This window comes from Mustela putorius, unplaced genomic scaffold (genome assembly GCF_011764305.1).
Source record: "Mustela putorius furo isolate JIRA1106 unplaced genomic scaffold, ASM1176430v1.1 tig00003845_pilon_pilon_pilon, whole genome shotgun sequence".
NCBI lineage: Eukaryota > Metazoa > Chordata > Mammalia > Carnivora > Mustelidae > Mustela > Mustela putorius.
In genome coordinates, this window is record NW_025421998.1 from 89,637,476 (window position 1) to 89,665,154 (window position 27,679).

The 27,679-nt window shown below is 36.5% G+C and overlaps 1 protein-coding gene across 1 annotated transcript in view; it reads right to left on the minus strand.

The window, feature by feature from the left end:
* MTPN (myotrophin) overlaps nt 1–27,679 on the minus strand; it is a 53,927-nt gene that overhangs the window by 15,561 nt on the left and 10,687 nt on the right. Inside the window, exons 2-3 of the mRNA XM_004741698.3 lie at nt 3,670–3,783; nt 2,829–2,912 (exon numbers count right to left, since the gene is read on the minus strand). Coding sequence (XP_004741755.1) covers nt 2,829–2,912; nt 3,670–3,783 — 198 coding nt within the window. The remainder of the gene's footprint in view (nt 1–2,828; nt 2,913–3,669; nt 3,784–27,679) is intronic.

Below are 27,679 nucleotides of genomic sequence, written 5' to 3' on the forward strand. Positions count from 1 at the left end.
AGTATCTAAAAATTACTCTTGATTTATACCTCCTCTACCAAAATAAAAACCCAACCCCAAGCCAGTAACAACCACACACTTAATGAAATTTAGTAATGGTGTTTAACATGCAGCTATGGGAGGGGAAAAAGAGAACTTGAATTAACTGCTGACAGTTTAAATCCTTAAAATCTTCAAAAAATTATCAATAGAGTTAAGAGACAAATGTACTAGCCTTCTTTCCTAATTTTTTTAAATCTATGAAGCATAAAATCCTCTTCAGTCTTAGTTAAAATAGGAGCCACTATTTATCGATCATTTGTCAGGTACTGTGGCAAAATACTTTATATCCATTTACTCATTTAATTTCGGTATCTTTCTTCCTTTAGCAGGACTTACTTTAAAATCCCAAGTGAAATGCTACAAACAGTATTTTCTAGAGTATGTCATAAAATGATAAGCTTGGGATTAATACTGGTGCCCTGTTTTATAAAGATCTTGTCTTCCATCATTTGCAACTGACTGGTTTGTTGAGACTGGAATTTGAACCCCATCTTAGAGTTAACACTGGAAAATTCCAAACTTAACAGAACCACAAGCATATCAAGACACCAGATGACGTGGAGGGCCCTTATTTATAGCAAACTGCCTCTAATAATCTCACTCGGTATGTACAACAGAAAATGAAGCTTACACATTTCATACCAGGGCTACTCAAAGTGCAGTTTGTGAACTTAGCACCAGTCTGCAAACTTAGTAGTCTAGGACATTATCTACATCACTAAGTATAATGCTTAGTTCAGCTAACTTGTTTATTCATAGCAAGATATTCTTGATAAAGGAGACTGGACTGATTTAGAGTTTAGCTCAAGCTCCTTATCCATTATGAACTGGTTAACAGTTTGTGGACCAGCTATTTGGAAATAACACTTGTTCTAGACCTCAATTTTAAATACTGCCTCTAGTTTTCTATCCCTGATGCCACACACAATTTAACTGACCAACCATATACTTAGCCTAAACAGTCAAAAAGTAATTGAAAAACAAAACAAAACAAAACAAAACAATAAAAATTAGCAACTGAGATAAAAAATAATAGGACACCTAGGAATAAACCTCACCGAAGAGGTAAAAGACCTGTACTCTGAAAGCTACAAAAACCAATGAGAGAAACCGAAGATGACACAAAGAAATGATAAGACATCCCATGCTCATGGATTAGGAGAACAAATATTTGTTGAAATGTCTATACTACCCAAAACAATATACCCATTCAATGCAGTCCCTATCAAAGTATCAACGGCATTATTCACAGAGCTAGAACAAAGAATCCTAATATTTGTATGGAACCATGAAAGACCCCGAATAGCCGAAGCAGCACCGAAAAAGAAAAACAAAGCTGGAGGCAACCACAAATCCAGACTTCAAGTTATATTACAAAGCCGCAGTAACCAAAACAGTATGGTGCTGGCCCAAAAATAGACACACAGATCAATGGAACAGAAGAGAATACCCAGAAATGAACCCACAACTATATGGACAATTAATCTTCGACAAAGCAAGAGAGAGAATATCCAGTGGGAAAAAAGACAGTGTCTTCAACACACAATGTTGGGAAAACTGGACAGTAACATCCAAAAGAAAGAAACTGGACCACTTTATTATACCATACATAAAAATCAATTCAAAATGAATGAGAGACCTAAATGTGAGACCTGAAACCGTAATAATCCTAAAAGAGAACATAGGCAGTAATTTGACACTGGCCATAGCAACTTTCTAGATATGTCTCTTGAGGGAAGGGAAACAAAAACAAAAATAAAGTCTTGGGACTACATTAAACTAAAAAGGTTCTGCACAGCAAAGGAAATGATCAACAATGCTAAAAGGCAGCCTACATGATGGGAGAAGATAAAGAACTTACAAAACCTAAAACCCAGAAATGAATAATCTGACTAAAAATGGGCAGAAGACACGAGCTAACATTTTTCCAAAGACAACATCCAGATGGACAACAGACACAAGACAGGTGATGTTAAACATCTTTTCATCAGGGAAATGCAAATCAAAGTTACAATGAGATATCACCTTATACCTGTCAGAATGGCTAAAACCAACAACACAAGAAACAACAGGTGTTGGGAGGATGTGGAGAAAGGGGCATCCTTGCACACCGTTAGTGGGAAAACAAACTGGTGCAGCCACTCTGGAAAATGGTATGGAGGTTCCTCTTAAGTTAAAAATACAACTACCCTATGATTCAGCGAATTGACTACTAGATACTTACCCAAAGAATATAAAAATACTAATTCAAAGCGATATACACACCCGATGTTTACAGTGGCATTATCCACGATAGCTGAATTATGGAAACAGGCCAAGTGTCCAACAACTGAAGAACGGATAAGGAAGATGTCTATACAAACACACATATACACAGTGGAATATTACTCAGCCATGAGAAGAATGAAATCTTGCCATTTGCAACAATACATATGGTGTTAGTATTATGCTAAGCAAAATGAGTCGGAGAAAGACAAATACTATGATTTCACTCATTTGTGGAATTTAAGAAACAAAAACAAACCAGCAAAGAGGAGAAAAGAGCGGCAAACCAAGAAGTAGACTCCTCACTATAGAGAACAAACTGCTGCGTTACCAGAAGGGAGGAGGGTTGTGGGATGGGGGACATCGGTGATAGGGATAAAGGAGCACACTTGTGGCGAGCACCAGGTGGTGTATGCAAGTACTGAATCGCTATATTGTACACTCGAAGCTAATATTACACTGTACATCAACTAAGTGGAATTTTAAATAAAAACTTAAAAACAATTAGCAATTGACCTCACCTTTGACAGAAGTAATTTCACACAGGAAACATGACCTTCATAGACAGCAGACAGAAGAGGGGTAATATGATGTTTATCTGGAGCCTATGAAATAATGAGATAAAAAACTTTATTTTTCATTTCTCCCTTCCTTCTAGATTATTTAGAGAACTCTCAATGTTTTCCTATTTGCCTTGTTACATGAAATTGCTTTATAGCTATAAGTTTCCCACTATTTAGACAGCGGCCAAGGCCCAAGCCCATAAGAAATATCTCCTTGGGTATCAGTGCAGTGAAGTACAGGACACAGGGTTTTGACCTCAACTCAGACCTTGACTCTACCACTTATTGTATTGATTATTTAACCTCTTTGAGCCTCAAGTCCTCACTATTGTAGGAATGTCAGTGAGGTCCAGGAAGGGAAGAGGTGGGTAGAAATTAGCTGCTAAAGAGGTAAAAGACTGATACAATGGGGCCAGGTGACACAGTGTCCCCTGAGATGTATAAAGTATATCTCACTTGTTATCATGGTTACTTAAACATTTGTCCAGAAGTCTGAAAAGCTATAAAAGGCAAGAGCCGGGAGATGACTGCTCTCGTCTGACCTTCTGCCTATTGACCTTTGTCTAAAACTCCAATCTGGATTTATCCTAGGACTGCAGAGTCCTCCACTGCACGCTAGCCATTTGCTACCTATAGTTTTAAAAGTCTGTCTGTGCTGCTTATTTTTTAAAAAATTCTAAGTTACAGGAAATTTGGTATAATTTTAGACTTTTTATTCTTATTTTACAAGCCTATAGAAAATATTATTCAGGGCATACAACAAATTTTTTTTTCTAAAATGACACTGTTCTTTACATACATTAATATCTGCTCCTTTCAGCAGCAGAAATTCCAGGATTTCAAGCTGCCCACAGTCTGCTGCATAATGAAGAGGCTTCCTTCCACCTTCTAGTGTCCGGTTGACATCTTCTCCCTTATAAGAGAAGCCAAATGAAAATGATATTTAGATGGATGGTAGACTGAAGACGGAACATGAAAATACCTGGTATTCTTCCCTTCTTAAATCATTAGAATTTCATGAAACAGTTACATTTTTTGTGAGGTGAAATAAGTGACCAAGAAGTTGAAATTAAATTCTGCATAGTAGCACACATACAGTATGAAGGTAATTCAATCATGTCTAGCCAAACTGAAAACAGACAATAATGCTAACTGTCATGAAATACTTTACTGTACTCTAAGGAGTTCAGTCAGCATAATGTCAAGATGTGACCACAGAACACTGGTAAGTTCAAATACTGAGAGTTTATGCTGATCACAGGACATGTATTCAAGGAAAAGAATCATGACTTTGAAGGAAGCAGACATCATTATCACAAGGTAGTTAGTATTGCTACTAAGAATCATTTCCTTCATTTAACATTTACTAAAGCCCCACTATATGGCAGGCACCGTGCACAGAGACAAAGGTGAACAAAATCAGACATGGCTTCTGATTGGATGGAACTAACCATCTTGTGTGGGGAGGAAGATATTAATCAAAAAGTAACATAATTAAACAATGTTAACAAAAACCACACACACACACAAAATACTTACACCAAAAAAAAAAAAAAAAAATCAAAACATAACTGTTACAAAGGAAAGGAACTCAGTGCTGTACAAATACTATCAGAAGAACAGGACTTAGACTCCACCCCAAACTACTCGAACTCATGCAGCAATTCAGTAACGTGGCAGGATACAAAATCAATGCACAGAAATCAGTTGCTTTCTTATATACTAACAATGAAAATACAGAAAGGGAAATTAGAGACTCGATTCCATTTGCCATAGCACCAAGAACCATAAGATACCTGGGAATATACCTAACCAAAAGAGGTAAAGGATCTGTACACGAGAACTACAGAACACTCATGAAAGAAATTGAAGAAGACCTAAAAAGATGGAAACGCATCATGCATCGGAAGAATAAACATTGTTAAAATGTCTATACTGCCAACAGCAATCTATACTTTCAATGCCATCCCAATCAAAATTCCACCAGCATTTTTCAAAGAGCTGGAACAAACAATCCTAAAATTTATATGGAACCAAAAGAGACCTCAAATTGCTACGATATGTTGAAAAAGAAAAAACTAGGGGCATCACATTGCCTGATTTCAAACTTTACTACAAAGCTGTGATCACCAAGACAGCATGGTACTGACACAAAAACACACACAGACCAGTGGAACACAGTAGAGAGCCCAGAAACAGACCTACAACTCTATGGTCAACTAATCTTCGACAAAGCAGGAAAAAATATACAGTGGGAAAAAAACAGTCTCTTCAATAAATGGTGCTGGGAAAATTGGACAGCTATGTATAGAAGAATGAAACTTGACTGTTCTCTTACACCATATACAAAGATAAACTTGAAATGGGTAAAAAGAACTCAACGTTGAGGCAGGAATCTATCAAAACCCTAGAGGAGGACATAGGCAGCAACCTCTTCAACAACAACAACTTCTTTCAAGATACGTCTCCAAAGGCAAAGGAAACAAAAGAGAAAATGAACTTTTGGGACTTTAACAAGATCACAAGCTTCTGCACAGCAAAGGAAACAGTCAACAAAACAAAGAGGCAACCAATGGAATGGGAGAAGATATTAAAAAATGACAGTACAGACAAAGGGTGATATCCATCCAAGATCTATAAAGAACTCCTCAAATTCAACACACACAAAACAGATAGTCACGTCAAAAAGTGGGCAGAAGATGTGAACAGACACTTCTCCAAAGAAGACATACAAATGGCTAATAGACACATGAAAAAATGTTAATCATCATTAGCCATCAGGGAGATTCAAATCAAAACCACACGAGATACCACTTTACATCAGTCAGAATGGTCAAAATTTATTTAATAAGACAGTAAACAACAAGTGTTGGAGAGGATGTAGAAAAGGGGAACCCTCTTACACCATTGGTGGGAATGCAAGTTGGTGCAGCTACTTTGGAAAATAGTGTGGAGATTCCTTAAGACATTAAAAATAGAGCTACCCTATGATGCTGCTATTGCACTACTGGGTATTTACCCCAAAGATACAGATGCAGTGAAAAGAAGGGCCATCTGTACCCCCATGTTCATAGAAGCAATGACCACAGTCGCCAAACTGTGGGAAGAGCCAAGATGCCCTTCAACAGACAAATGGATAAAGAAGATATGGTCCATATATACAAGGGAATATTATGCCTCCATCAGAAATAATGAATACCCAACTTTATCAACATGAATGGGACTGGAGATTATGCTGAGTGAAATAAGTCAAGCAGAGAGAGTCAATTATCATATGGTTTCACTTATTGGTGGAGCGCAAGGAATAACACAGAGGACACTGGGTGAAGGAGAGGAGAAGGGAGTTGGGGGAAATCAGAGGGGGAGAAAAACCATGAGAGACTGTGGACTCTGAGAAACAAACTGAGAGTTTTGGAGGGGAAGGTGGTGGGGGGCTAGGTGAGCCTGGTAGTGGATATTAAGGAGGGCACGTATCGCATGGAGCCCAAATGTGGTACATAAACAATGAATCCTGGAACGCTGAAATAATAAAATTAAATTAAAAAAAAAAAAAAGAAGAAGACCAGGACTTAATCTTGGTGATGGATGGGGAGTGGGTCATGAAGGCCTCAAAAAAACTTTTCATTCACTGAGAAGATTCTAAGAGTAACAAATACAACTAGCCTCTTTGCTGACCAGCTACTATGGATTTGGTACTGTGCTAGACACCCAATCTCTAATATTTAAACCAACCTTAAAGGAGAAAATCTCTATCTAATAAATGAAAAGCCTGAAGCTAAATCAGGTTAACTAATTAATTTACTGTGGCTTAGTTAACAAGTGAGATCTAAACTCACGTTGCCTCCAACTCAGTATCTGCCCATCTTTCTTCAACAATTTTTTTAAGTTTTCTGAAGTTCTTATTTTTAAGATTTTATTTATTTATTTGAGAGAGAGAGAGAGACAGTGAGAGAGAACATGAGCGAGGAGAAGGTCAGAGAGAGAAGTAGACTCCCCGTGGAGCTGGGAGCCCAATGCGGGACTCGATCCTGAGACTCCAGGATCATGACCTGAGCCGAAGGCAGTCATCCAACCAACTGAGCCACCCAGGCGTCCCACTGCCCATCTTTCTTAAACAAAGTTCAGATTTTCAGAGTGGCAACATGTCTGAAGGAATTTATTTTCTCAACTTACCCTGGTATGGTCAACTACTTATCAAACCATATTCTGAATCAAGATGTTTAGAACCCTATCATTCCATGGCCATTAAAAGCTGTTCTTTCAAACACACTCTATATGGGTACAGAAGAAAGGTATACAACATGCTTAAAGTCACTGGAGATGGGGTTGAAGCTTCAACTCTACTACTTATTTGTAGTATGGGACCTTAGACTGGTTATTTTCCAAATCCATTTCCTTATCTATAAAATGGGAATAAAAATGCTTAGACCTCACAAGGTTTTAGTGCATCATTAAGCCACTTGGTGCAGTTTAACATAGTTTCTGACACAGTATAAAATGTTTAATAAAGGTCAGCTACTATTTCTGTGGACCCTGATGTTGGTTTATACTAGCACTAAAAGATCATCCAAACTGAGTAAAGGCAGGTTTCTGCATAATGCTCGAGATTTAAAGGTATGACTTAATGTTATATACTTGGTATTTGGAAACAAATTTAAATAGTAAGGGCAACTTGATATGCCACTTTAGCCTTTACTCACAACTGCACAAATGAGAGGCTCTGAGGCAAATGGAAATACTGCTTCAGTGACTCTCAAATATATTTTTCCTTATATTATTAGTATTTCCTTTCCATTACTAATATTAGCTAGAGAACATTAACTGGATAGGTGCTTTTTTCATGAAAAGAAAGTACTGCTTGTAGTAGGTAATCAATAAGAGGACTTCGTCAAAAAGATACATTCTTGAATCAAAGTAAGTGGCATCTTCCCACTTAGTCTAATTATGGAAATGCATATGAAATGGAGTCAGAAGTTTAAACTTCATCCTTTATCCCTGCAGACATATCTTTACAACTCTTATTTTAGCAGACAAAAGATGACAATATCAGAAAGGCTTTGTATGATGGACAGGAAAAAAAAGATCCTCTTCTGTGGAGCCTTAGCAAAAGCTATATTCAAAGAGAAATTTGTAATACTAAAAGATCTGTACTGGTAAAGTAGGAAGGCCTCAAAATAATGATTTTTGTACTTTCACCTTAAACTAGAGAGTATCTCTCACACACACACACACACACACACACACACACACACACCCAACCCAGAGAGTATTATGCTAAGTGAAATAAACTAGCTGGAGAAAGAAAAATACCGTATGATTTCACTCATTTGCATTTAAGAAACAAGCAAGCAAGCAAGCAAACAATGAGCACAGGTTAAAAAAAAAAAAAGGGGAGGGGGGCAAACCAAGAAACGGACTTAACTACAGAGAACAAACTGATGGTTACCAGAGCAGAGGTGGGGGGAATGATGAAGCAGGTGATGGGGATTAAGAACCACACTTGGAATGAACACAGGGTGATACACGGAAATGCTGAATTACTATACTGTACATGTGAAATATTACACTGTATGTTAACTGGAATTTAAATAAAAACTTAAAACTAGGGAGAAGAAGAAAGGTTTATGGAAATCCCTGTACCTTCTGCTCAATTTTGCTGTGAACCTAAGTATGCTCCAAAAAATAAACTTTATTTTTATAAAAAGGAAAATTAAATTCAAAGTAAGCCAGAGGGGGAAAAAAAAAAGCAGGAACAAACGAAACGGAAAACAAAAAAGTAATAGAAATCAAAAGCTGATTCTCTAAGGTCAATATAATTGATATATATCTAACCAGGGTGATCAGAAAAATAAAGACTGGGGGCGCCCGGGTGACTCAGTCATTAAGTGCCTTGGGCTCAGGTCATGATCCCAGGGTCCTGAGATCCAGCAGCACAGGAAGCCTGCTTCTCCCTCTCCCAGTCCCCTTGCTTGTGTTCCCTCTCTCACTGTGTCTCTGTCAAATAAATAAACAAAATCTTTAAAAAAAAAAAAAAGAGTGAATACACAAAGTGCTAATATCAGACTTTACTGATAATCTTTCCACAAAGAAACTCCCAGGCCCTAGAGGGCTACACTGGTAAATTCTACCAAACATTTAAGAAAAAGAGTAATACCAATCTTCTTCCAGAAGATGGGAAGATTTCCACTCATTTTATGAGGTAGCATTACTCTTCAAAATGCGACAATGATGATACAGAAGATCACTACAACAAAACAAAACAAAAGAATGCTACAGGCATTCTTCCCTCATGAACACAAATTCTAAACAAAATTTTAGCAAACTGAATCCAAAGATATAAAAAAAAGACTATAACCATGATCAAAAGGAGTTTATCCCAGGAATACACAGTTGGTTAAATATCTGAAAAGTCAGTCAACATAAATCATCATTTCAACAAACCAGAAAAAACCATATGATCATCTTAGTAAATGAAAAAGTACCTGACAAAACACTAAATCTCTTTCCTGATAAAAGCTCAGCAAACTAGGAAAAGAAGAAAACTTCCTTGGTGTAATAAGGGGCTTTCACCCAAAACAAAACAAACAAACAAACAAAAAAACAATTATCATATTTCATTGGGGACATATTCAATGCTTTGCTCCTAAAAATCAGGAACAAGACATATCTGTTCTTACCAATTCTACTCAACATAACCAGTGCAATTAGGAAAGAAAAAACAAAAACCAAAAACAACACACACAAAAATCCATTTTGAAAAAAAAAAAAGAAGCAAAACTCTCTATTTGGAGGTGACATTATCATTTATGTAGAAAATTCTATGGAAGCTACCAAAAGGCTACTAGAATTAGTAAGTAACTTTAGTGGTATTTCAGGACAAAACAATATATAAAATCAACTGCATTTTTATATACTAGCAATGAGTATCTGCAAATCAAAACTAAAATCAGTATTATTTACAAGAGAATCCAAAGATATAAAATACTTAGTGATAAATTAACAAAAATGTGAAATACCTATACACCAAAACTGCTAAAAAGTTCTGAAATTAGAGAGCACCTAAAGATATGGAGAGATATATCATGTTTGTTGGCTGGAACACTCAGGACTGTAAAGATGTTGATTCTCCCCAAAGTTGACGTGTAGATTCAACCCAAGACCAGTCAAAACCACAGCAGGCTTTTTTTGGAAACTGACACACTGACCTAAATTTGATCTGAAAATGTAGAGAATCTAGACTAGCCAAACCACTTTAAAAAGAACAATTCGGAAGGCTGGTACTACATGACTTCAAGAATTATTAGAAACTGAAGTAATCAAGAAGGTATAGCATTACCGTAAAATTATAATTTTTTAAAAATGATTTTATTTATTTGACAGACAGAAATCACCAAGTAGGCAGAGAGAGAGGGGGAAGCAGCCTCCCTGCTGAGCAGAGAGCCCGATGTGGGACTCGATTCCACAACCCTGAGATCATGACTTAAGCCGAAGGCAGAGGTTTAACCCACAGAGCCACCCAGGCTTTATCACTATAGTGAAAGCAAGTGGATCAGTGGTTTCTGGAGGGAAGGGGAGGGAAGGGGAGGGAAGGGAAGGGAAGGGGAGGGACAAGAGGAGGGAGGGATTACAAAAGAGCAAGAGGGTAATGGATCTGCTCCTTATCTTCATTGTGGTGATGATTTCACAGGTATATACATGTCAAAACTTTCAATATACCTCAATAACAGATTTTCCTGAAATCAAATCTCTGTGGCTCTATTCCTACAAAATGGCTAGCAAGGCAATATTTGAGACAGGATGAGAGCAGGGCTATCAATCTTCATGGGAGACTTAAAGAGCAATACCTAGTTGAGTCAAGCTCCTTCACAGCTCCCTCTTGCCTTCTATATCCTATACCTCAACTAACTACATGGAGCCAGTTTTAAAGCATGATGAGAGAGGATCAAGGTGACCCCTACCTGTTGGGTAGTCTTCAGAGATCAAAACAGTTGTCTCAATTGCTGGAAAAAACATCCTTATCAAGATCGCAACTTCTAGCACTATTTTGCCTACTCCATTTTTTACTCTGCAGAGAACCTGCTACACACAAAATGTGATCACATCATTCCCTTTTAAAAAGTCCTCCGAATTTGAGAGGCAGGGTGGAGATTTGTGGGGGAAAAAGGGAAAAAATGAAACAAGATGGGACGGGGGAGGAGAGGGAGTCAAACGGTAAGAGACTCCTTTTTTTTTTTTTTAAAAAAAGATTTTATTTATTTATTTGACAGAGAGAGATTACAAGTAGGCAGAGAGGCAGGCAGAGATAGAGAGGAGGAAGCAGGCTCCCTCCTGAGCAGAGAGCCCGATGCGGGGCGATCCCAGGACCCTGAGATCATGACCTGAGCTGAAGGCCGCGGCTTAACCCACTGAGCCACCCAGGCACCCCAAGAGACTCTTAATCTTAGGAAACAAACTGAGGGCTGCTGGGCCTGGGGGTGGGGTGGGGAGGATGGGGAGGGCTAGGGTGGCTGGATGATGGTCACTGGGGAGGGTATGTGCTATGATGAGTGCTGTGAATTGTGGAAGGCTGAGGAATCACATACCTGTACCCCTGAAACAAATAATACATTATATGTTAATTAAAAAAAAAAAAAAGTCCTCTGAAGGCTATTCATCACTCCTAGAGGATAATGTCTAAACAACACAGTTTAGAAGATCTGGAGTCATCTATCTGGTGACTGCCCTTCCAACTTCAATTCCCACAGCATTCCTCCCCCAGCACACCCCTCCCCTCCCCTCCTTTGTTTAGTTAACTCTTAGCAATCCTTTAGAAGCAGGCTTTAATACAACTTCCTGTGGAAAGTCATCTCTAACCACCTCAGCTCAGCTCTGAGTAATGTGAACCTCACAGGTGTGCCCAAAGCACCCTGCATTTCTGTCATTAACACTTATCACATTGTACTCAAACTGCCTATATCAGTATCCGCTATGAACACAGGTCAGGTAGGTACCTGGATGCTGTTACTTACTTTTGGATCTCCAAGGCCTAGTACAGTTTCTGACATAAGGTAAATATTGATATGATAAAGCTTCTGGTTGAAGAAATGGTGAGGTTGCTCAAGTAATGGATTTGGAAGCAGGTCATACAGGACACCTTCCATTTCAAGCAAACAGGGATTAGCTAACTATCTAGTAACAGCAGCAGTAACTTGAGATCAATGGTGTGTTCAGCGAAGTAGAGAGAATTTCACCATTTTCTTCCCAACAGTCTTGACAGGTTTAACTGCAGCAGACGTGATAAAAATACGGAAGGAAGATAGTGCTCTATCTAGTTCCTTTCTCCCTACCCTCTACCCATACTCTACGCGTTAGTGACATCACCAGAAAGGAAGTTAGACACCTGTTCTGCAATATTGATTCTAACTTAATGAAACATTACTGGCTACAAAGAAAAATCTAACCCTAATTTTCAGTCCCCCAGATTCTGGGATTAAAGAAAGATCTACTATCTCAAGGGGTCCCTGAGCATTACATGACAATCTCACCATGTTTTCCTTTTTCTCTTGCTTTTCCACTTTCCACAGAGACTATTTTAAGTTTCTTCCACTTTTTTAAATCGACTTTCTACTTCTCTATCTCCTCGTTCCCTTTCATTCTCAGCAGATAACCTGATCACACCCTCACACAGAAGACACCTGCAGACAGCCACTCCCCCAGGAGCTTCCCTCCACTACACCTTCCTACAACTGACAAATCTCTCCTCCTATCTGAAGCCAAACTCTCACCAGTGTTTTGGATATTATCCTTTCTTGTTTTCTTAGAAAATTTAATCCCTTATTTATCCCTTTTCTTGTCTATGTTTTCTTTTCTTTCTTTTTAAAGATTTTCATTTATTTATTTGACACAGAGAGAGATCACAAGTAGGCAGAGAGGCAGGCAGAGAGAGAGGGGGAAGTAGGCTTTCCGCTGAGCAGAGAGCCCGATGCGGGGCTCAATCCCAGGACCCTGGGATCATGACCTGAGCGGAAGGCAGAGGATTTAACCCACTGAGCCACCCAGGCGCCCTTGTCTGTGTTTTCAATCTCTCCCGCTGGACTGTCTCCTTTTCATCAGTATGTGCCATCCATAACTCTTCCACTAAACAAGCAAAATACAACATGATTCGCTCTCCTTCGACCCTCCTTTAAGACGTTTCACTTACTGTTCGCCTCCTCCCTCTCACAGCTAAGCTTTCCAAAAACACAGTCCATATTTGCTATCTCCAATTTCTTACCTTCTGTTCTAATTTGACCTCCACCCTCAACACTAAACCATTACCATTTTCCGCTGAGGTCAATGACTTCCATGTTGCAAAATGCAAAGGTTATCTCAGTCCTCACCTTAAGTGACCTCACAGAAGTGACAAAGTCAATCATTTCTTCCTTTTTTAAACACACACTCTCCTGGCTTCAGCTACACCACATTACTGACTACTGCTTCTCTGTCACTTCTCCTGACTTACCCAGGACAACCAGGTGGTTAAAACAAATTTTGGGGATCTTGGTTATAATTTCCGATTTTCATCACATGTAATTTAAACAGGTGTTAAATTCAGCCAGCCCTATACAGTCCTGTAATAATATCTATATCAAAATACTTAGCCTAGAGATTTTTTTGAATAACAAATGCTTCCTTAGGGATAAAGTTTACATGTGTTTAAAGACTTTACCATGCAGTAACACTGTGATTATGAGACTGTTTCTCATCATGATACGTGTGTAAGTAATTTTGCAGGTCACAAATAACAGCTCTGCACACACACACACAACTCTTCACACACCTTCATACACAGGTAAAGTAATGCAAACTGACACACCTAATTTGTAATCACATCAAGGCTTGCCTAGCTTTTCCTTTCCCTTTTAATAAGAATAATCTATCCAGTTTCATTTTACTCATTTATTGCAACATGAAGCCTGTTGGTTGTTAAATGTACAACACAGATTTTTATTATCTTACAATTATATTTTGACTTATTTTTCTTCTAAGTTGTTTTTAAGCTATTCTTATTTTCTCTAAACACGGCATATTCCAGATAAGTAATATGGCAGAGATAATCAACTTCACAATATTTTCTGGTGAGCAGTTCAAATTAAATACATTCTATCCAGAAGCACTATAGTGACTATGAAATGCTTTAGGACAGGTTGACTCCTGGTGCCTCTCAAGTAAGGGGGTTTAGACTACGGTGGGAGGAGAAAGTCTATGTGACATTCCAAATTGAATGGAACCCAAGAAGAGTTCTAAGATTATTCCATATTCCAGCAACCGTAGACTACCTGCTCCAATTCTTCCCTGGTCCTAATCAGAACTATTCATAGAACTACAAGAAAAAAAAAAAAGATGTGATAATGCATGACTAGTTTATATCTATAAATCAGTGAGGTCTATGTTAAGAGGAGAACCAAGTAAACTGCAAGCAATATCCTTTATTCCTATGTTGAAGCATGACATTTTAGGGCTGGACAGTGGGTGGTTTTTGAAAATTAAATAACATTACTGGCATTTGTGAAGGCTAATCATGCTTCATTTCTCAAGTATCACTGTTCTGAATAACTAAGAGCCTGAGCCATACTGATAAATTCTTATCTGACTAGAAAATTATTGGTGTAATGGCCTAGTTCTACTTTTAATATCAATAAATCAATTACTATTTACTGAGCAGCCATGTTGTGCTGGGCATGCGAATGGTACAAAAAAGTAGAATTTATACCTAAATTTATACCATAAATACCTAAGATAGGTGTGCCTACCTTAGAAGTCAGATACTATATCTTGTACTTCTTTTATTTCTACCACAATACCTAATATGGTACTTTTAAACCTCAATAATTTGTGACTGCTGGTTATAATAGTTATAAAATGCTATATTAAGACGTAACAATATTCACTAAGGTGATTTGGAGAATGTGGGTGAACACAGCATACATGCACATAAGAGAATATGCCTGCAGAAATTAATTATGGTGTATGGATTTCTCATAGGAATTTCCTCCTGGGAATCCGGGAAGTATTAATTTGGAAAGTACCTACCACACGACATAGTTGTAAGGTTACACTGAAATAACGTTAAGGTGCCTGACACATAGTGAGCACTCAATAATGCCAAACGCTTTTATTAACAGAGTCCTCAATGGTTCTTTGATGCCTTTCCACTCAATTTCTCCACCTTCAGCAATTCAGCAAATGTCGATCAAGTACATCAATGTTCCTAAAAAGTAAGACTGCTCATGCTTCTTCACTCAAAAAATTTCAACTGCTACCTTCTGTTGAATAGAAAATCCTCATCATGACATTCAAGTCCTCTTCACTTCAACCCCAACTTGCCTTTCTGGCCATTTTACCTCATACTACACTGTTCCCAACACATCAGTGCTCTCCTGCTTCCGGGAAACTTCATGTTGTTGCCTTTCTTTGCCAGGGTTACCCCACTTCCTTTCATGTCCTGATCTGCTGAAATTCCACTTACTTTTCGAGACCTATTTTCTCTCATGAAACTTTTACCGATACTCTTTGCCCCCCTTGATACTCTTGATACAGAATTCCCTTCTTTTAATCCTCACAGTTTTTAGTTTACGTCTCTTACTATATTTTACCTTTTTTCAATTAGGTATTTGTTATTTATGTACTTCAATAAAAACTCCATTAAAAAAAGGAGAGTGCCTTACTTATATACATATCGCCTATGATGTCTATGGGTGACTTGTGCCAACAGTCCAATTTAATGAATTAGTGCAGTCATTTACAGCATCTTTGTCACACTATGGAACCTGCTGCTTACCATAACAACTCTTACTCCACAAAGAGGTAGTTTAAAAATATCATCAGTGGGTCTGAAAGTCACAGAGTCTCAGTGTTAGAAAGGACTCTGAATGTCATCTAATCCAACTCCTCACACCGTTTAAATCCTTGTTTGTGTTATGTCCAACCTAAAATTGAACCTCTCTAATGAAAGGAAACTCAAGATCTTACTGATCAGCTCATTCCCACTTTACAGTTCTGGTTCTACCCCTTGGGGACACATGGAACAAGCAGTCCCTGGTTTCATGTTGGACTACCCATTATGTTTAGCAGCCACATCAAATTATAACTAAAATGAAATCTTTTTATATGATTTGCTGTTACCCCGAACTTCAGTTACAGATTTTCTGAGCATACATGCTGGGCCATTACATTAATTGCTATTCAATTTCAACTTAAAATGGCCATTTTATTTTTCTAGGCTACCAAGTTCTTTCTAGGTTCTTATTAAAAGGAATTTGTTAGTTCTGATCCCCAACCTCCCTCTAGTTGTACCTCACCTATCTTCATTATGGTGACCTAAGACATTTATTAGAAAATGAGAAAAGATGAGGAAGGAGGCCCGCCAGTACTCAGGAAACTTCCTTTAGCTCACTACATAAAGAAATAGGCAGAGTATTTGGATACGGCCATTCACGTAGTCTTGAAACTAGTTCACGACATTCTTATCCCACCATCCTTTACCATCACTCCCCAAAGCATAACATTAAAACATAAAAATTTCAATGGAATGATGGAGATTTCCTTTATCTAATAGTAGTCTAGGAACTGCAAAAAAAGGGAAATTAGCATAGCATAATTAATAAAGTCTATAAATAATCTAACTGATCCCTTCATAAGTGTCACAGACAACCCCACAGCCACCACAAAAATACTTAAAAAGTAACACATTCATTAAGATTTGGAAAGAAGAGATCTTTCTTCTACTGAGTCCTGCCATCTAAAACACAACAATTATTACTACCTCGCTGTCCTTCTGTTCAATTTTTTGCTATGAAAATAAATAACACTTCCTTAACCCTAAGGTATCTTATCTTGCTACCATTCTTGAGCAGATGTGCCAGAGTTTACCTTATTACTCTAATTCTGGAAATGTAGTTTAATACCAAATACCCTGTACCACTAAAGTTCTTATTTTATAGAACATAACCATATCATATATTTCATTTATTCCAAAGCATGCATTTTCCTGTATTTTAACATCTCTGAAATCAGGTTATAAGATAGAAAAAAAAAGTTGGGGAAGAGAAAATGGCAAAATTCACTGAAGGCAAGACCTGCTCATAGTATTCTCATGGGAGATGGGTGAGTGTGCCATCAATTCTAGTTCAGAAACTGAATAGGGTATTTCATATGTTAATAATGTAATAATGATGTTAAATAAATTAAAACTAGTAGGAACACATTAAATCCTAATGCTAATACTAAATGTTTAGAAGTTCTCACTTCATCTAAACTGTGTCCACAAACTAAAACAGAAAGCACACTGTCTTCCAGTGTTAACTGATACATTCTCCAGGTCACATTCCTAATATGTCTGCTTCAACTTCTGTGAAAACGAACAGAAAAAGACAACTCAAAAAGCTCAGAATGGGGACACCTGGGTGGCTCAGTTGGTTAAGCATCTGACTCTTGATTTCGGTGCAGGTCATGATCCCAGGGTTATAAGATCAAGCCCCAGGGTTATTATGTCAAGCTCCACTCTAGGCATGTTTGCATACCCTCAATCTGGACAGCTTTCCCCTTTAAAGGGTAACTTAGAGAAAAAAAACCAGTATTAGGGTATATGAAAACTACAAGAAAACTATAACAAAGGAAATAAAATCATACTGAAAACTCAAGAAAATTGTAGAAAGCATTCACAGAGTGATCAAGATAGAATCCAAAAGACATGGTTTCTATGAAAAAAGTATCTTAAGAGGAAAATAAGCAAATATGCAAAGCGAACAAATGGAGATCCAGGCTTTTGGGAATAGGAAACTGGTAGAGAAAGTGAAATATGACAGGAGAATTAAAACTGAAATTGCAAGATTAAAATCCGCACCAAAGTCAGAGTTGGGTAACGGTACCAAGCCTAAATTAAGAAAACTTAAATAAAGAACTGACTATAAGCTTAAGAAATTCTCCCAGAATACCGAGGTTTGATAAACAAATAAAAATGATTTACATGATATAATGATAGTAAAGCTAAAATCTATAAATAATACATTGTCAAAACAAAGGGAACTGAAAGTTATAAAAGCAAACTTTTTGAGTTAAAAAAAAAAAGACCTGAACCTGCAGATCCTAAAAGCCCACTGACAAAATTCAATAGAACCACCCGCCCCCAGTGCCCATTAGTCTAGTTTTGCAATTTCTGTTTTCCAAGGATTTAAAAAAAAAAAAAGCAAAAGATATGTTAACTCTAACGAAAATTAAATTAGCCTAGTCTCTTTCTCCAACACTGAATTCCAGAGGACAAGAGACAGAAACTATCTATAGTAATGCTTTCTGGAGAGGACTTGGGGATCACGTCTAAGCCTCTGAGGAGAGTTACTGACACTGACACTGCTGGGGGGATGTATGAGGTGTCCGTAAATATGTTGGAGGTAGGCAGAAAGTCTACACACTTTCTGATCTGCAGCTGAGAGAGAACAAATTATGACTCATGCATTCCACACCAAGCAAATCAACATTCATATATAAAGGCAAAGGCAGTCTTGGGCACCAGCAAATCAGAAAATACACCACTGATGCTCCCATGAGGGGAGGAGGAGGTGAGCAGTATCTTAGGTCTTCTAATGCAGTAAATTCTCCAACATTTAGTCTCAGCATCCCAAAGTTATTTCTGTTTATAATGGTTCCATCTATGGGTATTTGTTAAGACAGACAGCCTTTTAACTATTTATTAATTGGGCACCTGGGTGGCTTAGTCGTTAAGCGTCTGCCTTTGGCTAGGTCATGGTCCCAGGGTCCTGGGACTGGGCCCAGCATCGGGCTCCCTACTAGGCAGGAAGCCTGCTCCTCACTCTCCCACTCCCCCTGCTTCTGTTCCCTCTCACGCCGTGTCTCTCTGTCAAATAAATAAATAAAATTTAAAAAGTAATTCACTTAGAAATCACAAAAAGAAACCCTGCATGCTAACATAAATGGGATTTTTAAAAATGAAAAATAACTATATTCCTCTTCCCTTCTCCCCCAAAATGTAAAGGGTGACACTGCATTACACTTTTTTTTTTTTTTTTTTGGCAATTCTTTTTAATGTCTGCTTTAATAGGGGACAGCTTACTTCTCATATCTGCTATCACATTCAATTTGTTCTGACATACCGTTTTGGGCAAAATATATGAAGAAAATGTGGCCTCCCACAGATATGTAGTTGAACAAGTAAAAAATTTAACCTTTTTTAAAAAAAGAGAGGGAGAGCGACAGGGAGAAGCAGGCTCCCAGCTGAGCAAGGAGCAGGATGTAGGGTCTGAATCCCAGGATCCTGAGATCATGACTGAGCTGAAGGAACTGAAGGCAAAAGTTTAACCATCTGAGCCACCCAGGCACCCCAGATTTAACATGTTTTTAACAGCCTTTTTAGTTAATTATGGATTTTCTTTGACTCTACACTAAAACTCAACAAGTGGTAGCTTGTTAAAGGTCACTTACAATGTGGAATCTGTCACTGTAGCAATGAACTTCATACTGTTACATTAAAACCCATCAATCTATTTACACTTTGAATGGATCTTTTATAAATATGCATGATTTTGTAATGAACTGGTTGTTTAGAAAGTACCGGTTTACTGAGTTTCACAGATCTTCCAAATGTTCACACACTTCTTTCTTCAGTATCAAAACAATCACATTCATTGATAACACTTCCAATCTCATCAGTAAAGCCATTAAGTTCTGGGACGCTGTCAAGCTCAAAACGGCAGATGCAAATGTTCCAATTTTGACTTTTTTCTTCGGCTCACTAACTTCACTTGCAAGAAAATACCTGCCAAATATCCAAGATGGAGTAACCGAATTTATAATCTGCAGGGTTTTGCTCCATCAAATAGGCAGCGAGTTCAGGTTGCAGCTCCAACTGCAAAAGTGCTTTACGCATACTTCCCATTTCTTCACACAGAATATGAAAGAAGTGTACACCATAACCAAGAGCTAATGAAAGTGCACTGTTTAGCATTTCATCAAGGGCATTCTGAAGGGAAACTGGCATATATTTAATTGTGCATGTGTTGGGGTAAATGAAGTTCACAATGACTAGCAGTCACGTAGTTTGGTGCTGCTGCCTTGATTTTAACAGTGGCTTTACTTACCTCTGCTTCTGCACCATCAGTAGAAGTGTCATCATAGTGAAGAGAGCAAAGAAAGTCTTAATATTCCTATGAAAATAATTCTGACCTCACGGATGTCTTGAAGAGGGTCCCAACCACCCCCACCCCCCGCCGCCAAGATCTATGAGAACTACAGTACTTTGAGAACTGCTGCTTTAGTGAAATAGAAGAAATGAATTCAAAATGAGAACACAAGATCAGGGAGTTTGGGCATCAAAGAATTAATGATGAAAAGCCAATTAAGTCCTTATTTAAGCAAATATGGTTAAAAACTAGATAATACAGATGTTAGAAGTCTTAAGAGAGAAGATAGAATTTAACACACACATACAATCACACATTTATATAAAATAGAAAGTAGGTGAGGAAATAAAAATCGACTAGATTCTATCCAATTTGAGCCTTATAAATGACACAATCACAACTAAATACTGTACATGGAAGACTTTAAAATAAATGCTAGCATATCCTCCATGAAATACTATGCAGAATCATTTAAGATGAAAATAACATAGTTCTTGAATGCTTACCATGTGACCAGGCAATGTTACAAGTACATTCCAGGTATTAATTCACTTAACTATTACAAAAGCTTTAGGAAATTAGTACTACTATTCCCTTACAAGGAAACTGAGGAACAATGAAGGTAATCTGTACTGCTGACATGCGGGGATGACCATTTCTGTTGAGTGAATAAAGGAATGATCCTACTTACTTCAAAGCCTAGAAAAATATGTTTATCTATAATCATAAAAAATTTCAAAGAATATATACAATAAATTTATTAGTTGTCATCTTTAGAGACAAGGACCATGAGAATACTCTCATTTTCTGAATTATAATAATGTTATATTTTTTAAAATTTAAAAATCCATTACTTTTCTACTCAATTACAGCAACACAGATTTTTGTTTTGAAAAACAAAAACAAAAAAAGGCTACTGCTTAGCAAAAATTTAGACTCAAACACTTTTTTTCTGATGAAATTTAAGTTCTGGTAGAACAACAACAAAAAAAGTATCTTTCAAGTCATGGAAGAAAAGGAAGCCAAGAAAATTAATTCCTATGACTAAAAAAAAAAAAAAAGCAAAATGAGAATAAGTTGAAACAAAATAAATTCAAAGTCTAAAAAGAAAATTTAAACTGATCAGTTATGTTAACAAATGTGAATAGGTTTAACTATCAAATTTAAACATGAAGAATGAATTTGGGTTTTGTTAAGTAACATTGGTAAAAGAAAAGCAAACAAAAATCCAATGAGAGACACACCTAAAAACAAAATACTGTGAGAAAATGTGAAAAATATAAACAAATGGGCAAAAATATATCAGGCACATATATCTAAAAAATTTCTGAGTAAGTACTACATGACAAAGTTGAATTCAAGGCAAAGAGTATATGTGAAAGAGATGTTCATTTTACATTTAAAAATTATGTATGTTAGTCATGAATCTACCAAAGAATAGCAAGAATCAACTGACAAAATGGCACCGTAGTGAGAGACCAATATAATATCAGGCTTCGGCAGGCAAGACTATAGAAGGCATGATTAACAATCAGTAAGACTGAATTAATACATACCGAATTTTTTTGAAATTCAAACTTTATGGAAACTACACCTTTAACTTACAATGATTAACAAAACTTGAATGTAATAGACTAAAGAAAACCTCAGTACCTCCTGAAGTTGAAAATCTTATAGAACCTATTCTCTAACCCCACTGCAATAAAACTATAAAGTAATACCAAAAACTTTAACATAAACACAAACCAGGACCAAAAAACACCAAAGGAAGAAGCAACAAAAATAACACGCAAAACATACCAATTTAGACACATAAAACATGCACATACACAATGGAACCAATAGTGAATGTCCTAAATTACTGATGAAGCAAAGAGCTCAATACCGGAAAATTACTGCTTTAAAAATAAAGATAAAAATATTAAATTACTATATTAAAGGTAAGAATATTACCTTTAGGCCCAAAACTGTGGAAAACCACAGCTTTTGTAAGAGTGTTAATATAAAGTTATAGGCTTTTTAAAATCTTAAATTTATTTTAATTCACATTAGACTTTGAAAACATTGTTTTGCCTAGATCTCGCAACAACAGAAGTTTTAAGTATACTAATTCTGGTCTAAAAGGTAATGACAATTTTTATAAACTTAAAAATCCATTAGAAAAACCTATACAGAAACATCATCCAATCCATCTTGCTTCCAAAGAAAATTAACCTCAGAATATCTGATTTCAAATTCAAAAATCTATTTTTCTAGTTTCATAAATATCAGTAGTAAAAGTGCATTTAAGAGTTTTCAATGCTTGAAAGAAAACCCCAGTATTTATAATGTATGTGTACACACACACACACACACACACACACACACAGAGTCCACTATTTTAGAATAATTATCTAATTCTAGACAGGGAATAAATAATTATCCATAAATCTGGTCGAAAAATATCCTTATAAAAATGAGTATTTGGAATGAAAACAAGAATTAACAGCATACAGCACTTTTAGGACTAACTGCAGAGAATCTCCAAGTCTTATTTTAAAGAAGTCTTAATATTTTGAGTCAAAGTCTAGGAGCCAAAGGAGGTGCTGAATTCATCTTTCATTTTAAGCAAAACCAGCAAACAAATACCTGGCTTTGGTATTAATATGATGGTTTCTTCCTGAATAACAAATCATTAAAAAAAATAATGAGCAACGTTCTCTATCAAAGGTAAAGAAGTCTTATAATGATCTAAATAAATGATTTTTTAAAAAAGATTTCATTTATTTATTTGACAGACGGAGATCACAAGTAGGCAGAGAGGTAGGCAGAGGTGGGGGTGGGGAAGCAGGCTCCTTGCCGAGCAGAGAGCCCCACACAGGGCTTGATCCCAGGACCCCAAGATCATGACCCGAGCCAAAGGCTTCAACCCACTGAGCCACCCAGGCACCCCTAAATAAAGGACTTCTTACATGAGTAACTCAAAGTGGCCCGGCATCTATGTTTTGATCTCCTTATCTTTTGTGTTACACCTTAGAAACTAGTTAAAAGCACTGAAGAACCCTAATGTACTGGGTGACAAGAGTTAAATCCCAAGACAATACTGTAACTCCCCCTCACCATGATTCAGACCCCTCTTCTGCCAGTTTGCTAATGCCAACGTGAAGGGGAACTGGTTCACCTGGATTCTGTCTGTTAACACTTTATTTCCTGTCTAGATTTTGGATGCTCTTCTTTTCCTGCCATTTAGAGACTCAAATCTTGCCAGTGACTTTCAGCTCAAGCTGATAATCCTTAATCTGATCTTAATTTCATCTTCTGGAGAGAGAATAACTACAAGCTCTTTCTATATAAACTCTTATCATCACATGCACAGCTCTAGATCTTTTATAAGACGTTCAAATTTTTTTCATTCCCTAGTCATTTATCCAACAAATATTTATACGCTCCCACTAAGAGCGAGATATTACTCTACATGGTAGAAAAGTACAGAAGTGAACAAAAAGACACAAATTCATCAGGTCAAGTAACAGGTGTAATTTGCATAGCATGAGCTGGACTATGGTTACTGTGGTTCTATTGTCTTTTGACAATAGGTTTGTGTTAAGTCACTAAAAAAAAAATTGAAACTCCATTTCTCTACCCTGTCAGTCTTTAAAAAAAACAAAACAAAAAACTCCTGTTCATGACGTGGAATGAGAGTGGTTTATGAAATCAAACACCTAAAGACAAATCTTGGCTCTGCCATTTACTAGCTTGGTTAACCTGGGCATATTACTTAAATTTCTTCAATTCTCATTTACCTTATCTGTCAAAACAATCTTTCATGGTGTCTTTTTTAAACCAAATGTTATGAGAATTAAATAAGAAAATGCAGACAAAGCACTCTGCAAATAACTTAATATTACATGGTGGCTATTAGAGTATCATTATACTTATTTGTAACACAGGACAAGTATGAGGTCTTTGGTTTGCTTTGCTTTACCTATATTCTAGAAATATTGCCATTTTAATCACTTATATGGTCCAGAGAGTAATTTTTCTTCTGGTGGGTGCTAGTACTACCTCACTGTTAAGTATGTCTTCTGGAAGTTTAAGGCAAATAAGTGGCAAAAGGTAGGTACAAGAGTGAGTAAAAAAAATCACTTCAAGGGGCTTTGTGATATGAAGTGCTCTATCTCTATCATTCACAGTCTAAACAGAGAGTAGGTCCATTCACCTAGTCTAGTTCCCTTTGTATTTCTATTTTTCTGTATCTTCCTCTCACCAAATTTCCCCAGCTTTTTTTTTTAATATTCGCCTTATCTACTCTCCTAACAAAACGGTCTTAATATATAATAAAAACATATTTACAAATACATACATACTTTCAGTAATTTCAGACTGCCTATCTGTAATGGCAAAATCTTTAATTTTTATTAATTTTTTAAAATGGTTTCTATTAACATAGAATATATTATTTGCCCCAGGGTACAGATCTGTGAATCGTCAGGCTTACATACTTCACAGCACTCATCATATCACCTACCCTCCCCAATGTCCATATGTCCATAACCCAACAAATTTTTTTTTTTTTTTTTTAAAGATTTTACTTATTTATCTGAATGAGTGAGTGAGCACAAGGAGGGTGGGGTGGTCAAGTAACAAGTGTTACTTGACCAGATGAATTTCCTGCTGAGCAGGATGAGCCCAATGTGGGGCTTGATCCTAGGACCCTGGGATCATGTCCTGAGCTGAAGGCAGATGCTTGGACTGAGCCACCTAGGTGCCCCAATGGCAAAACCTTTTATATGCATTGCAGAAGTGTGGTTTGGGTGTGATGTTTACTAGATGCAGTACTTCCTGCAACACATTAGGTTCATTTGAATAATAAACATTCAGACTGGGATGGCATTCTTTACAGTATTTCCAAATAAAATGGTCATTTGACTGTTGCCGAGAACTCTTTTTAAGGACTTTTTTCAGGTGAAAATACACAGGTAATTTGCTTCCTTTGATCTCCAAGATACCTATGATGTTACTGCAATTGAGTTCCACCGGCATAAGAACATACTGTACTGTCACAAGAAACCAGTGTCCTCAAAAGCTAGTCAACAAAGAATAGACTAAATTAGCATATGTGTGACCATTTTGTAGCACAGCAGGTAAGTTAATACTGGACACCTGACTGACAGGAGAATGCAGTAAAACTATTAAATTTAACAAATTCTATATAGTTGAGTCAATGTACCCGGTAATTCAGTTACAGCTAAGTATTACCTTTCCTCACTCAGAGTTCAAAATTTCCTTAAGACTGTAGTATTAAGTATTTTCATAATGACAGAACCTTTTGAGAACTGGATGAATGCTATGGCCTCTTCTTTCCTACAACTGTCCCTCTGTCCTCTCTCCTGCCCCTCGAGGGTACAAATCCTTGCCTCAGGATACAACTTTGCCAAAAAAAATTATGCAATACTCCACTAGTGATATTAGTGGATAAAAAGTACCAGAGTTATAAATTACATAGCAGTGGATTCAAATGTATAATTTACCACTGAGAAGCAAAGAAAACAAAAAAGGTGGTATTCACAGGCAGACAGCACAGGAGAAAGGGAGATGGTCTGAGAAATATTTAATCACTTGCTCTTAATTCTACATATTTTCTACAGTTTTCAGTAAAGGTCTGCCATACCAAATGCATGAAACTTTCAATATTATAAATATGAACTCATTTCAAAGTAATGAACAGGAATAACACCCATAATAAGCATTCATTTAATGAGCACCTACTTAGTACATAAATAATAATGCATCCACAGAAAACATTTTAAATTGTTTTGAAGAACAATTTTTTTATTACTAGTTAAAATCCTTACTATGCTGATTCTGACCAAAATAATCACCTTCTAAAACCTACCAGGATTAGTCACCCCATACACAATCCGAACTGTGGGTTATTTTCACTGACAAAATTACTACAAATGGTAGTACTTTTACATATTTCAATGGTTAATGGATGGCTGAGAATCTGGCAAAAAATTTTTGAAAAATACTGTTCACAGAAAAAAACCACATATACCTTGTGTAAAGATGAGAACTACAAAATAAAACAAAGTTCTGTGTTTTTAAAATAGTTATGCAAATAACTATGATTTTCTGTCTCCAGGACTCTTAACTTAGGACTATTCAAGGTTCTGGAAGGATACATTCAAATTAGAGTTCGTTTTCATTAATTTACTTACTAGTATCACACAAAACTAATAAAAATCAAAATGTGAGCTGGAAAAAATTTTAAGTGCAAACATAATGCATGACTGTTTTTAAGTATTTTTTACCTAATAGAAGTTTTAAGCATCTACTTTTTTTTTTTTTAGCATCTACTTTTTTTAAAACAAAAAAGTTTTTAAACGAAAGCCCAGAGAGTTCAGAGCTCAAATCTTATGGTATAATCCCTCATCTGTATACTACACAGAACTTTCAACGTAAGGTTCATTTTTTTTTTTCTTCAAGATGACTACTTCTGGCACTGAAATTAATTTTGTATAGCTGATTTACTTATTAAAAGCTCACTTGATTTTTCTTCTCTGGAAGATTTTAAAGCAATCAGTCACATTTAGAAATTTTCAGATGGAAATAGTGAAGTATTAAAATTCTTACTGGTGGTATAAAATTAAAATTTTAATTTAACAGAATGCATGCATTTATATGAAGACTACCAAAATTAAAAAAATCCATTCAAAATATTATGGTAGTACCTCAATTTAGAAAGCTTAGTGTGATAAAAAAATTAGCTTCATTTTCAAGAAACTAAGTCATGGCGTCACAGCTGGAATTTATTCCTAAAACCTTACGTAGGCTGGGAAATATCTTCGTGTCTGGATCCAATGGTTTACATTCCTAAAGTTTATATGTGCAAATAAACCACAATAAGGAGAAAGAGGGAAAAGGGAAGGAAAAGAGGGGGCAAAAAAGAAGACAGAAGGGAAAAAGTAATTCAATTTCTAAAATTTTAAATATGATTTCTGCAGAAATCTGAGTGGGGAAGGGGGTATATATATTTTCTTAAGATTGTTTTTCTGTCGTGATCATGCATAAGTGACAACTTGATTCAATGTTTTATTCCTGACAGAACTGCTTGTTTCACTATTTTCCAATACTATCCCAGAAAATCTAAAGGTAAGACGATTTAACCTCAAAATTCACATTATTATTTTGCCTATAAGCATACAAACTAAAAAAAAAAAAATCTTCATAAGTTAATCATTTTAGTCAGGATGTGTTATGCTCCTCATTTACATTTACCTATTTTGAATAAAATGTGGGGACCCTCTATTTCCAATTGTGGGTGTTCTTTTCAGGTGTGAAAACTTGTATTTCTATTTATCAGTTTGAACTTGTATGTTCTTTTTGCTTATGCTATCTTTTGCTGGTTCTATCTCAACGCTTTACATATCATAATAATCTTCAATTTTTCCATCTATGTATTCCATTTGTAGTTCTGAAAATTTTCAGTGCAAATGATGGAAAAAGAATACTCTTTTAGAATGAGATCAAAACTTGTCCTTCCACTTATTAGCTGTAGGATTTCAGGCAAGTTACTTAATTTTCATTTCTCTACCTATAAAATGGAGATAAAGCCTACCTGGGCAGACACGGATTAAATAATATGCATTATCTACATGTATATTACCTTATTCT